Source organism: Vulpes lagopus, chromosome 3 (genome assembly GCF_018345385.1).
Source record: "Vulpes lagopus strain Blue_001 chromosome 3, ASM1834538v1, whole genome shotgun sequence".
In the NCBI taxonomy this organism is placed as follows: Eukaryota; Metazoa; Chordata; class Mammalia; order Carnivora; family Canidae; genus Vulpes; species Vulpes lagopus.
The window spans coordinates 113,345,436-113,360,629 of NC_054826.1; the positions used below are offsets into that span (position 1 = coordinate 113,345,436).

The 15,194-nt window shown below is 40.0% G+C and overlaps 1 protein-coding gene across 1 annotated transcript in view; it reads left to right on the top strand.

The window, feature by feature from the left end:
* DNAH3 (dynein axonemal heavy chain 3) overlaps positions 1–15,194 on the top strand; it is a 167,261-nt gene that overhangs the window by 35,280 nt on the left and 116,787 nt on the right. Inside the window, exons 15-18 of the mRNA XM_041749430.1 lie at positions 283–406; positions 6,027–6,180; positions 7,003–7,147; positions 13,406–13,617. Of these exons, the coding sequence (XP_041605364.1) occupies positions 283–406; positions 6,027–6,180; positions 7,003–7,147; positions 13,406–13,617 (635 nt within the window). The remainder of the gene's footprint in view (positions 1–282; positions 407–6,026; positions 6,181–7,002; positions 7,148–13,405; positions 13,618–15,194) is intronic.

Sequence of the window (15,194 nt, forward strand, 5' to 3'; positions counted from 1 at the left end):
GGACTGAAGTCGTCCCTGCCACCTTCTAGCAGTGTGATCTTGACTACTTGGCTAACCTTTGTTTTCCATCTGCAAAAACAAGGATGACAATACCATTGCCTTTCTAGCCTGGCATTTGGTAAGTGCTCCATAAATGTTGGTTATCATTCATCCATAATGGGCCCATCCATTCGTTGCCACCCCCTCACCCACTTCTGTTGACCTTTTGTTCTGCTGAATTAACTCCCTGCATGTTGACCTATGCTGAAGAGTGTCCTGGAGCTGACTGTATGTGTTTTGCAGAAGAGGATATCAAGTTGAACAGCACTCTGTTCCTCTGGCCAGACCAGATTGAAGATATCTTTGAAAACAGCCGAAACTTGCTCCTTAGCAAGAGGGATCAGGCTGAGATGGACCTCATTAAAAGGTACAGGAAGAGTGTGAGATTGTTTTAGAAATGATACCCACTGGATAACACGCTGTAGGTTCCTGGTTCTGCTCAGAGCCCCCCCACAGCAATGCGTGGGCGAAGGCTGGAAACAACTGGTAGAGAAAATTTTCTTTCGTTTCCCACTGAGGGATGTTCTCTTTAAGCCTGCTTCATTCACTGTAGTGACCCTGCCAGTGCCTTCCCTCCCTGCCTTGAACAATTGGAATTTGGCAGTGCAGAGAGAAAAAGACAAAAATAGTGGCATGGCATAATGGCCTCACAATAATAATAGCAAAATCATCCCCCTTACATTAGAGATCACAGATTTGTGAGATAGCAAGACAGGGATCATAGAGGCATGGTAGGAGGCTGAGAGATTGCCTGTTTGGCAGCTGGTTTTGTTCAGTACTAATGTGGCTATATAATTTATTCATTCATTATCTGTCAATTCAACTAGGATTTTTTTTTTACAGATTTTTACTATGTGCTGTGCTGTATTCCAGACATGTTAAATGTGTTTGCACACTAAATAAAAATTTTGATCCAGGGGCAGAGAAAATACAGACCTACTGAAAAATCAAACAATGTCAAGTGAAGTGGGTCAAGAACCACGTAGATGGCAAAGACATACATGCATTCATGGCCATCCCAGCTTGTAACACTAGGTTTATGAACAGTAGGGTCCTACCAGTTACTATCCCCTTCATACATGAATGGCCCCCAGCCTAACTTTGGATCTTACAATCCCTGTAAATACTCACAAGAAAGGAAACGAGTAGATAAAAGCAGGGATTTCTACACAGAATGGAGTTTGGACTGAAGGAGAAAACTATTTATCCGTTGCCTTCAAAATATGGCTTAGGTCTGCTATCCAGAAAAAAAAAAACAACAGCAACAACAAAAGTGTGTGTGTGTACACACTTCCAGCAACCTTCTTCTCTCTCTACCCAGAAATTTTAGCCAAATGGGTGCTACTGATATTTTTAATTAATAAAATAAATAAAATTTTAAAAAATAATAAAATAAAATAAAATAAATTTATTTCTTGGAACAGTCTTAAATTCACAACAAAATTGAGAAAGTACAGTGTCCCCATTTACCCCATGTCCCCTTATGTACAGCCTCCATCATGGAACTGATTTGCAGGTTAGATGAAATAAAATAAATTTATTTCTTGGAACAGTCTTAAATTCACAACAAAATTGAGAAAGTACAGTGTCCCCATTTACCCCATGTCCCCTTATGTACAGCCTCCATCATGGAACTGATTTGTAGGTTAGATGAACAGGATTTTTTTATCTTTTTGAGCCTCAGTGTCCTCATCTGGAAAATTGGATAACTGAGCCCATCTCAGATCATAGCTTTTTGTGAGAGTTCTCATTGTGCAAAAGGATGAAGTGAGATGACCTGAGATTGTGCCTGAGTGGTACCTAGCACATGGTAGGAATTCAAAAGCTGTCTGCTACCTTCATACCTTGATTGATGACTTCTTTGGGGAGAAAAAATGCTTCACTGATAAACCACAGCCTTGCAAGTATACTTTTGGAGCAGTGCTGTCACACTACTTAGAATCAATAAGTGTTGTTAAAGTTCAGAGGAGTAAGGGGTGACTCTGGGAGAAATGGGAACTGTCATTTATGATGAGAGGAGAAGAACACTGGCTATCTGCTCTTGGAGGGGCAACTCTCACCCTGATGACACCTACTGGTTCTTCCACTCTCCATAGCAGAATTTAGCAGAGGAGGGGCTCCAGGAGAAATCCGAAGCCCTGGGCTCAGCCCTCTCTTTACTGAATGCTTAAACCTCACATCCATCATTTTTGCATTAATCTTGAGAACAGTATGTGAGGGGGGCTGAGCAATGTTCATTTAATTTGTCTTCTGTGAAAGCAACTCCATTACCTCTCTAAGAAACTTGACCAGGCACCTGGGTGGCTCAGTCAGTTGAGCATCTGCCTTGGGCTCAGGTCATGATCTCAGTGTCCTTCGGATCAAGCCCCACATCATGGGGCTCCCTGCTCAGTGGGAAATCTGTTTCTCCCTCTCCTTGCTCTTGCTCTCTCTTAATCCAAATTTATTATCAAATATATAGAACTTAAAAAGAAAGAAAGAAACTTGACCTATTTTACCAGCCACATTAATTTTTTGCTTTGGCACTAATTATTCCCCATTTTCTAATCCCCACACCCAACCCTCAATTCCTTCTTACACCTTCTTCCTCCTCTGTCCACTTAGTGCCTAGTCAGCTGACACCCATAGTCTAGCCTCTGTCTCCCTTGTCTGTTGGATCCAGACAGGGCTCCACCAGCAGAGAGGCTCAGGAGTTTGGAGAGTGATGACTTTTTCTCCTTTCCCTCACTGTTTAGCCCTGGAGCTCTGGCAGTAGCTTCATCCCTCCTGGATGACAATTCTTGCTTCTCCATGGTTTCCGTTCCCACTGCTCCTTTGGCCCTAGAGGTCATAGTGGCTTCCCTCGGAAGCTACCCATATCTTACCTGTGTAGACAGTCCCTTCATTAAAGCCTCTCTTTGAACACTGGAATGAATTCCATTTCATGCCAGAATTCTGACCAATCCACCATTTTTAAATCCCTAAGTTATCCTCCCTCAGACTCCAGGTAGTCCCTCAAATACATTTTGGGACTTACTCAACCTAGTTTCCTGAGTGCCTCCTATTTACTAATTACTGTATTATTGTATGAAATATATACATATGTATATATTGTGGACATGAAAGTGCTTTGGAAACTATAATGTGCTAAGCAATTATAGCATAACACTATATAATATAGTCTACCTTGTTAGAAAAAGGGAGAATTAAATGTGTGACCTTCTCTGTTGTAAAAAAGATCTTCCCTGATCATTCTAGCTAAAAAGCCCTCTACTTCCACCCACTAGGCACTCTGCCCTGTTTTATTTTTTTCAGTTTTTATGTCTATCAGAAATACTTCATCTTATATTTATCTATGTATGAATTTATCCATCCATCTATCCACTCACCCACCCATTCATCAATCCATGTTTCTTTTTTTTATAATAAATTTATTTTTTATTGGTGTTCAATTTGCCAACATACAGAATAACACCCAGTGTTCATCCTGTCAAGTGCCCCCCTCAGTGCCCATCACCCATTCACCCCCACACCCGCCCTCCTCCCCTTCCACCACCCCTAGTTCGTTTCCCAGAGTTAGGAGTCTTTTTTTTTAATAAATTAATTTTTTATTGGTGTTCAGTTTACCAACATACAGAATAACACCCAGTGCTCATCCCGTCAAGTGCCCCCCTCAGTGCCCGTCACCCACTCACCCCCACCCCCCGCCCTCCTCCCCTTCCACCACCCCTAGTTCATTTCCCAGAGTTAGGAGTCTTTATGTCCTGTCTCCTTTTCTAATATTTCCCACACATTTCTTCTCCCTTCCCTTATATTCCCTTTCACTATTATTTATATTCCCCAAATGAATGAGAACATACACTGTTTGTCCTTCTCCGATTGACTTACTTCACTCAGCATAATACCTTCTAGTTCCATCCACGTTGAAGCAAATGGTGGGTATTTGTCGTTTCTAATGGCTGAGTAATATTCCATTGTATACATAAACCACATCTTCTTTATCCATTCATCTTTCGATGGACACCGAGGCTCCTTCCACAGTTTGGCTATTGTGGACATTGCTGCTAGAAACATCGGGGTGCAGGTGTCCCGGTGTTTCATTGCATCTGTATCTTTGGGGTAAATCCCCAACAGTGCAATTGCTGGGTCGTAGGGCAGGTCTATTTTTAACTCTTTGAGGAACCTCCACAGTTTTCCAGAGTGGCTGCACCAGTTCACATTCCCACCAACAGTGCAGGAGGGTTCCCTTTTCTCCGCATCCTCTCCAACATTTGTGGTTTCCTGCCTTGTTAATGTTCCCCATTCTCACTGGTGTGAGGTGGTATCTCATTGTGGTTTTGATTTGTATTTCCCTGATGGCAAGTGATGCAGAGCATTTTCTCATGTGCATGTTGGCCATGTCTATGTCTTCCTCTGTGAGATTTTTGTTCATGTCTTTTGCCCATTTCATGATTGGATTGTTTGTTTCTTTGGTGTTGAGTTTAATAAGTTCTTTATAGATCTTGGAAACTAGCCCTTTATCTGATACGTCATTTGCAAATATCTTCTCCCATTCTGTAAGTTGTCTTTTAGTTTTGTTGACTGTATCCTTTGCTGTGTAAAAGCTTCTTATCTTGATGAAGTCCCAATAGTTCATTTTTGCTTTTTTTCTTTTGCCTTCGTGGATGTATCTTGCAAGAAGTTACTGTGGCCGAGTTCAAAGAGGGTGTTGCTTGTGTTCTCCTCTAGGATTTTGATGGACTCTTGTCTCACATTTAGATCTTTCACCCATTTTGAGTTTATCTTTGTGTATGGTGAAAGAGAATGGTCTAGTTTCATTCTTCTGCATGTGGATGTCCAATTTTCCCAGCACCATCTATTGAAGAGACTGTCTTTCTTCCAATGGATAGTCTTTCCTCCTTTATCGAATATTAGTTGACCATAAAGTTCAGGGTCCACTTCTGGGTTCTCTATTCTGTTCCATTGATCTATGTGTCTGTTTTTGTGCCAGTACCACACTGTCTTGATGACCACAGCTTTGTAGTACAACCTGAAATCTGGCATTGTGATGCCCCCAGATATGGTTTTCTTTTTTAAAATTCCCCTGGCTATTCAGGGTCTTTTCTGATTCCACACAAATCTTAAAATAATTTGTCCTAACTCTCTGAAGAAAGTCCATGGTATTTTGATAGGGATTGCATTAAACGTGTAAATTGCCCTGGGTAACATTGACATTTTCACAATATTAATTCTGCCAATCCATGAGCATGGAATATTTTTCTATCTCTTTGTGTCTTCCTCAATTTCTTTCAGAAGTGTTCTATAGTTTTTAGGGTATAGATCCTTTACCTCTTTGGTTAGGTTTATTCCTAGGTATCTTATGCTGTTGGGTGCAATTGTAAATGGGATTGACTCCTTAATTTCTCTTTCTTCAGTCTCATTGTTAGTGTATAGAAATGCCATTGATTTCTGGGCATTGATTTTGTAATCCATATGTTTCTTATCTAGGTTTCCCCAAACTAAAATACAAGGATAGGGATCTTAATAGTATATATCACAAATGTCTCCCTGATGCCTAGAGCAGTCCTTCAAATGTATGAAGCCCTCAACAATAAGTATCTAATGGATGACTAAATAATATGTATATACACACATTTTAAGTATGATGTGTGTATGGAATAGGTATATATAGAGTTCATATATATACACACATACATATTTACCTGTACAGGTAAACATCTGGAAATGTTTAACTGCCAATAGGGTCACAGCAGACATCTCTGGGAGGTAGGATAATAAGTTTTATATATATATTTATATATGTAGGATAATAAGTAGATAAATAAGGATATTATCTATATATAGAAAATATATATAAATATATATTATATATATGTGTAGGATAATATATATAAAATGCATTAGAAGATCACATTCTCCCCAGGCTTGAATATGGATGGGCAATTGCTGATACTTTGAAAATCAAAAGTGGAAAGTTCAAATGTGATGGGGCTGTCCTTTACTTTTAGGTGCTCAGAATTTGGGTCGAAACTTGAAGGCTACAACAAGGAACTAGAAGGGTTTAGGAAACGTGAAGTGATGACCACAGAAGAAATGAAGAACAATGTTGAAAAGCTTCACGAGCTTTCAAAGAACCTAGATCAAGCACTGGTGGAATTTGAGGTTTGGAGTCTTGGCGTCTGGGGCTGGAGACTTATGATTGTCCTGTCCTGTTGAGTCTGCTTCTCAGTTTTGTATTTTCTTAACATTACCTGTCAGGTGAATAGTATTGATTGGTGGATTGACCAGTTCATTCATTGGTGCTTTCAACTATCTTTTTCTACACCCCTACATTATGGCAGCTTTTTTGTTAGGCATTGAGTACACAAAGAAACAATTACAGAAAAAAAAAAAAAAGAAACAATTACAGTAGAATAGTTGCTCTCATACATTGAGTATTTATTATGTGCTTGACAATATTCAAAGGGCTTCATATATGATATATCACTTAATACCCATCACAAACCTTTGGGGTAGGTACTGTTATCATCCCCATTTATCTCTATTTCAATAGGAGAACTAAGGCTTGGAGAGGCTAAATAAATTTCCCTGAAGGTCAACTAGTGAGTTCTTTAACCCTTAAAGCTCTTATTGTTGAGGTAAGTCAGCATAAAAAGGGGCAGCATCATGTAAACAGCTAACATACATATGAAAATTGTGAAAATGGGGAAATGGATATGGTAGAGTGGGATCAAAGATGATGGAGCAAGCAGCAATTTATCCTAGAGTTTCATCCAGCTAAATCTTAGCTGTCACAGCCCTCAGAGGTAGCAGAAGGACCTTCTTATTTGAGCCTATGTCTTATTTTCCTCTCTTACTCTCTGGATGAATGAACATCTTCCTCAACTTGTCTTTCAAAGCACTGAGAAATTTGCCATGGTGTCTTCTAGGGTTCAGAAAACCACCCACCCACCCAATTAAACAGCATCCCCTTTTGCCCTGCAGTTGATCAATAAAGAGGAGGAACTGTTGGAAAAGGAGAAGAGTACCTTCCCTCTCCTGCAAGCCTTGATGATCAACAAAGTGCCTTATGAGCAGCTATGGCTGACGGCATATGAGTTTAGCATCAAGTCAGAGGAGTGGATGAATGGTATGCTTTGGGCTTAGTCTACTGGGACATGGTGGCTGATGGGGTAGTGGATCCAACCCAGCCAGTTCTAGAATAGGGTTTGGACTTCAGATTTAAGCTAGACTTTTCATCATATTGTTATACTCTGGATTAACACAGCCACACAGTCAAATTTTTGTGATGTGATAATGATAGTAAATAGGAATTGAAGAGCCAGACCTGTCACCAGGGTAAAAATAGAAGAGGCAGCCAACCAGAGCCATGGATTGCAAAGAGGCAGATGGCGGGGAGAAGATGGCATTTCCACCACTGTGCTGCTTTAAGAAAGACCAGAGTGCCATAGACATCTGTAAACTACTACTTTTTCTCTAGATCCTGGAGGCTAGGGAGAAATGGAGGAGGTAGAGTCAACAGGACTTATCTGGACTTATCAGGATTGATCTGATATGGGGCAGGGGGCAGGGAAGGAGAGGGAAGAAACTGGGGGACTCCCAGATTATGAGCCCAGGCAATTTGGTGAATATTGCCGTCACTAAACAAGAGAAGTAACAAATTTGCTGGGAAAAAAAGACCCATCGGTTTTTTCTGCAGACACCCAAATGGGAATATTAATCAGCAGTTGAATATATCAGCCTGAAGTTAAGTTATATGTCTGGGGAGGGTGATTTATATTGGGAAATAATTGATTGTAGATTACAATGAATGATGTCACCTGGGGAGAGTGTACATAAGCAGAGGACAAACTCCAAGATCCTTAGAGCTGAGCCCACAGTTTGTTTCCATTGCTTCAATGTTAAATGAGCACAACTGTGATGAACGTCTTTGTTGCCCGTTTAATAGATGCAACTATGATCATTTTCTTAGGAGAAGTTCCTGAAAGTGAAATAGCTAGATCAAAAGTCATGTGATGAAAATTATTAGGAGTTTATTTATTTTTTTTGAAGTACCAACCCTATACTACATGACTCTACCTGCAAGTTGGGGAAGGAGAACTCAACACTATTTGAGTATTGAGTTGCATTCATTTTTTAAAAAACACTTTTTCAAAATAAGCTATCATTAAATGTTTATATATACATAGTAAAAAAAAAAAAAAAAAAAAAAGTAAGTACCAAACCTTTTTTTTTTTTTTTTTTAAGAATTTATTTATTCATGAGAGACACAGAGAGAGGGAGAGGCAGAGACACAGGCAGAGGCAGAAGCAGGCTCCATGCAGGAAGCCCAACACAGGACTCAATCCTGGGTCTCCAGAATCGGGCCCTGGGGTGAAGGCAGCACTAAACCACTGAGCCACCGGGGCTGCCCTATTAGGAGTTTAAAAACTGTTTTTGTTGTTGTTGTTACTGTCTTCTAGAAAAGTTATGTTTTAAATTTTAAAGGTACCGGGATCCCTGGGTGGTGCAGCGGTTTAGCGCCTGTCTTTGGCCCAGGGCCCGATCCTGGAGACCCGGGATCGAATCCCACGTCAGGCTCCCGGTGCATGGAGCCTGCTTCTCCCTCTGCCTGTGTCTCTGCCTCTTTCTCTCTCTCTCTCTGTGACTATCATAAATAATAAAAATAAATAAATAAATAAATAAATAAATTTTAAAAGTACCCTTCTAGCAGTACTAAGAGTGCCCATTCCTCACACCCTTAACAAATCTGGGAAATAATAGCTTTGAAAACTATTTTTGCCAATTTATTTATTTATTTATTTATTTGGCTGATTTAATATTTGAATTGGTATTTTTCTTTTTCACTTAAAATTTTTTCATTTTTCACAGATGCTCTTAATTTTTCCATGTAATCAATCATATCTGGACAATTCTAATATTTTACCTTATTTGTATACCCCCTTTTTTATTCACTGTTCTGTGCTGATTAGCACCTCCAAAATAAACAGTGCTAATAAGGGGCCCCTTTGTCTTATTCCTAATTGTAATGGGAGCTTTTACAGAGTGTCACCTTTAAACATGATTGCTTTTTGTTGGTTTGCGATACAAAATTTTTATGGTGTTAAGGAAATATTTATAGTTTACCTTAAGCTTTATTTTTTAATTTAATTTTATTTATTTTTTTTAATTTAATTTAATTTAATTTTTTAAAGCTTTACCTTTAAGCTTTATTTTTTTTAAAGATCTTATTTATTCATGAGAGACACACAGAGAGAGGCAGAGACATAGGCAGAGGGAGAAGCAGGCTCCCTGTGGGGAACCCAATGTGGGACTTGATCCCAGGGCTCCAGGGTCATGCCCTGAGCCAAAGGCAGATGCTCAACTACTGAGCTACCTAGGTGTCCCTAAATTTTTAATTTTAAATTCATAACAGCAGAAAGAACATTCTGGCATATAGTTCTAAATGTTAACACATATATAGATTCACCACAATGAGAAAGCAGAAGTTGGACAGCCCAGGTGGCTCAGCAGTTTAGCGCCACCTTTGGCCCAGAGCAAGATCCTGGAGTCCCAAGATTGAGTCCCATGTTGGGCTCCCTGCATGGAGCCTGCTTCTCCCTCTGCCTGTGTCTCTGCCTCTCTCTGTGTCTCTCATGAATAAATAAATAAAATCTTAAAAAACAAAACAAAACAAGTTTCATCACTTCAATAAAATTTCTCATACTGCCCCCTTTGTAGTCACTCTACCCCCAGCCAAAAGACCTGGAACTGTGGAGCTCTTCACTGTTACTATAGTTTTGTCTTTTTGAAATTGTTTTGTAAGTAGAATGATACAGTGTATAACCTTTTGAAAGTGCTTCTTTCACACTGCATACTACTTTGAGATTCATTCAAGTTATTAGTTATAACCATAGGTCCTTCCCTTTTATGCTTGGGGTAGTATTCTATTGCGTGGATATACCAGCTCATTTACCCACTTACCCATTGGTAGATATTTGGGCTATTACCAGTTTCAGGCTCTTATGAATAGCTGCTATAAACATTCATGCCTGCATTTTCATGTTGACATAAGTTTTCATTCCTCTGGGGTAAATGCTCAGGAGTAGATTGCTGGGCTATATTTAAGGTTTACATATAACTTTGTTTAAAAAAATGTCTTGGGCAGCCCCCGTGGTGCAGCGGTTTAGCGCCGCCTGCAGCCCAGGGCGTGATCCTGGAGACCCTGGATCGAGTCCCAGGTCGGGCTCTCTGCATGGCGCCTGCTTCTCCCTCTGCCTGTGTCTCTGCCTCTCTCTCTCTGTGTGTGTGTCTCTATGAAGAATAGATAAATAAAATCTTTAAAAAATAAAAATAAAAAATGTCTTGTAGGGCAGCCTGGGTGGATCAGCGGTTTAGTGCTGCCCTCAGCCCAGGGCGGGATCCTGAAGACCCTAGATCGAGTCCCACGTCGGGCTCCCTGCGTGGAGCCTGTTTCTCCCACTGCCTATGTCTCTGCCTCTCTGTGTCTCTCATGAGTAAATAAGTAAAATCTTTTAAAAAAATGTCTTATAATAGTAAAGTATCCCTAATTCCTCTCTTCCATCTGTTGTATCATTTCTGTTATTCATTTCATCTGTATATAAACTGTAATCATCAAATATATTGTTGCTTTTATTATCTTGAACAAACTTAACTGTTAGATCAGCTAAGAATAGGGAAAATAAAAATATTTATTTTGCCTTCACTTTTCCTTCTCTAATGCTCTTCCTTTCTTTATGTAAGTCTGAGTTTCTGACAAATCCTTTTCCTTCTTTTCAAGAACTTCTTGTAACAGGGGCACCTGAGTGGCTCAGTGGTTGAATGTCTGCCTTTGCTTCAGGTCATGATCCCAGGGTCCTGGGGATTGAGTCCTGCATCAGGCCGCTGCAGGGAGCCTGCTTCTCCCTCTGCCTATGTTTCTGCCTCTCTGTATCTCTCATGAATAAATAAATAAAATCTTTAAAAAAAAAAAAAAAACTTCTTGTAACATTTCTTGCAACATAGGTCTACTGGCAACAAATTCTCTCAATTTGTTTGTCTGAAAAAGTATTTTTTGCTCCTTCACTCTAGAAGGATAATTTCTCAGAACACAGAACTTTAAGGTTGGTGGGGTTTTTCTTCTCTCATTCCACTCTATTCTTGTTTGTATGGTTTCTGAGGAAAAAGGGAATGTAATGCTTATCTTTGCTCCCCTAAGTATGGTGGTTCCCCCTACCCTCTGGCTGTTTTAAAGTTTTTTCTTTAACTTTGATTTTCTACAGCTTGAATATATCTAAGTGTAGTTTTTGGCATTAATCCTGGATCTGTGGCTTGGTGGCCGACATTAATTTGGGGAATATTCTCAGTCTTATTCTTCAAATATTTTTTCTGTTCCATTCTCTTCATTCTCCCTCTGTTATTTCCATTACTTGTGTGTCATATCTTTTGTAGTTATCCCACAGTTCTTAGCCATTCTGTTCCAATTTTTCCCCCATCTTTTTTTTTTTTTTTAATTTTGGAAGTTTCTAATGATATATCCTTAAGCTCAAAGATTCTTTCATCTGTGTTCGGTCTACTAATGAACCTATCAGATGTCTTCCTATTTCTGTTACAACGTTTTTGCTCACTAGCAAAGATTTTGTTACCACTGTACTTTATTTTTTTTAAGATTTATTTTTTTGAGAGTGAGAGTGCAGGCACACACACACACACACACACACACACACATATGAGCAGGGGTAGGGACAGAAAGAAGGGAGAGAATCCTCAAGCAGACTCCCCACTGAGCCCAATTCAGAGTTCTACAACCCCAAGGTCATGACCTGCACTGAAATCAAGAATCCAGTGCTCAGCTAACTGAGCCACCCAGGCGACCTACTTATTGCTATTCTTTAGATTTCTTGGATCATCTATATAAATAGTCATGTCATCTGGAAAACTAAGACATTTTATTTCTTGTTTTCCAGGCTGTATGCCTCCTATTTGTTTTTCATGCCTCGTTGTATTGTCAAGGACTTTAAGTATGATATGGATTAGGAATTGTTAGAGTGAAAATCCTTGCCTTGTTCCTCATCTTAGGGAAAAAGTATTACATCTTTCACCATTAACTATTACGGGTTTGGCTTGGTTTGGTTTGGTTTTTTAAAAGCACTTTATTGAAGTATGAGTGACATGTAAAAAGCTGTACAAAGTTCCAATATAGAGTCTAATCGTAGTATAGGTTTTTCATAAATGCCCCTTATTGAGCTGAGTAAGCTCTTTTCTATTCCTAGTTGGTTTAGAGGTTTTTATCATGAATGGATACTGAATTTTGTCAAATGTTTTTCCACATCAATTGATATTATCATGTGATTTTCTTTTTTTAGACTGCAAATATGGTTTATTATATTGTCTGATTTTTCAAATATTAAACCAGCCTTACATTCCCATGAAAACCCCTGATGGACATGATATATTATTACTTTTATATATTCCCTGGATACTGCATACATTTCTTCTGTTCAAAAAGTTTTAGTTTTTAACTACTCACCTCAAAAATGTCTGGCTGATTAAGCATGTAAAATTAATAAAGCTTTATTTAGTCTCAGTATCCATGAAAGAAAAGTACTTCTGAGTAAATTTGCAACATCATGATGCAAGAGTTAATACCTGTTTGAAATGTCCAAGGGGAAGAAAGCAGCAGCATGGAAGGATTTTGACTGAATGTGAAACCCAAATGCTATAGGTTCCCTATGAAGAAAAGTCTTGGAGCATGTTTTTTAAAATGAGAGGTCATTCTTTGTTTATAAAAAATCTTAAGATAATTTCAAACTTACATAAAAATTGCCAGAGCTGTCATCCCCCAATTGTCAATATTTCACAGCATTTGTGGAACACCTTTACTGCCTCTATAATAGTATCCACACCACTGTTAACAATCAATTCCTTTTTTTAAGATTTTTTATTTTATTTATTCATGAGAGACAGAGAGAGGCAGAGACATAGGCAGGGAGCCCAATGCGGGACTTGATCCCTGGACCTAGATCATGCCCTGAGCCAAAGGCAGACGCTCAACCACTGAGCCACCCAGGCATCCCAACAGTCAGTTCCTTAACTGCACTTGCATTACACGCCAGACATTGTATTAGCCACTTAGCTCACTTAATGTTCACAATCACATTCCAGAGTGTCCATTATTACCCCTGTATCATAGGTGATACTGTTGAGGGTTTAGAAGGGTTCAAGAAAACATGCTCAGGGTTTCATTAGCTAAGGAGATGTTTCAGTTCCAGATCCAACTCCAAAGCCTGTGCCTGTTCCAATATCCATACTCACAGGCACAATTCTCATTGCACAGAGTTAGAAGTGTACGTGACTAATAACCACTCGATTGTCTGACCCTTCCCTCACCCCATGTTTTCTATTTCAGGACCCCTCTTTTTGCTGAATGCTGAGGAGATTGCAGAGGAAATAGGGAATATGTGGAGAACAATATATAAATTGACCAAGACCCTAGCTGATGTACCTGCACCCAGGCGGTTAGCAGAGAATGTGAAAGTCAAGATTGATAAATTCAAGCAGCACATCCCTATCCTCAGCATTTCCTGCAACCCAGGAATGAAAGACCGGCACTGGCAGCAGGTTCCTGTCACTCTCCACCCCTCGCCAGCCCAATCCATACCCAATGCATACCTGGTCTTGGTAGCCCTTTGGAAGGCAGGAACCAATCAATACTGGGTCCAGCATCTGCTTTCTAAAAGAGAGAATCTACTTGAGGCTAAAGCAGCAGTAATGGGAGAGAAAATCTTTTATTTTTTATTTTTTTTTATTTTTTTATTTTTTTAAAAGATTTTATTTATTTATTCGAGAGAGAAAGAGGCAGAGAGACACAGGCAGAGGGAGAAGCAGGCTCCATGCAGGAAGCCTGATTGTGGGACTTGATCCCAGGACTCCAGGATCATGCCCCAGGCCGAAGGCAAGTGCTAAACCGCTGAGCCACCCAAGGATCCCAGGGAAAATCTTTTAAAGGAAGGAAAGGGGCAGAATGATCAGGTTGACCCTTTTCTTTGGTGACCCTACTGCTGATATTTAAGTATTGCTCTAGCCAATGACCACAAAGTCTCTCCTTGTCTCCTTCCCTAAGCAAATGGCTGCTCAGGGTCCTACAGGGTGATAAGGGCATTAAATTACATTGGGAAGGCATTGATTTATCCCTTGACCTAGGACACACAAAAGAGAAAGCCACACCTTTTCTGCCTCCTGACAATGCCAGATGGTTCCTGCTTGGGCTGACCAGACTGTAGAGCCTCATTGTCCAACAGGCTATGTTCAGAAATAACATTTCACTCTTCTTTCAGCCCTTTGAGTCTATAAATGAGAATAATAAATATTCTCCCTAAAAATAGTTGGGACTTTTATAAGCAACCAAGTGTGAGGGTGATAAGTGTGGTGTGAACACTAAGCAGAAAAAAGAAAACTCACTGTGTTTCTAAAATAATCATCACATTCAAGGGCTAGCAATGGCCTTGAAACGTCCTCTATTCAGGAGTTGCTCTGTGTGGAGGTGGAAATGAGACTGGCTCTCCATAGGCAGATTTCTCTATGATTTGGCCTGGAATTCCTCTCTGGGAACCATGCACAAGACTGAGGACAAGCCTCTGGAAGGACTCACTCTGAAAGCACATCCATTACCTTTCAGAGAATGAAGTCTGAGCTAGGAGGAGCATTTTGATCTCTCTGGGAATATAGAGATCTTGATATATGAGAAATTCCAGAGTTTTCTGTAAAGAGGAACTGCTTTTATTTCCCAGAAAGCCTTGAAATTCAACATCTAAGCAAAGGGTGTAAAGGAGGACAAGCGAGAAGTCATCTGAGTAGACTTCTGGTCTTGTACTGCCCTAGCAGAGGGGTCTGCACAGGGGCAGCTACCCCCAATTATAGGTGCTCATAGGGTGCCACTCCCCATGGACCTAGCCCAACTAGAGCTTTGACCCATTTGGAGGGCTGGGGAGGTAGGGTAAACAAATTGCCTTTGATAGTGCTATCTCTCCATAAGGTGGCACTATGGAAAGTACCCTTGTCAATGGCATTTAAACAACCCTCCCAGGACACTCAGGATATCTCTTCTACTTGGTGCTCTCCCTGTGATGATGCTGTTCTCATATGTGGGTACTTTAAAAAGCCCAACCAATCCTAGACATTCATAATTCTCATTTACA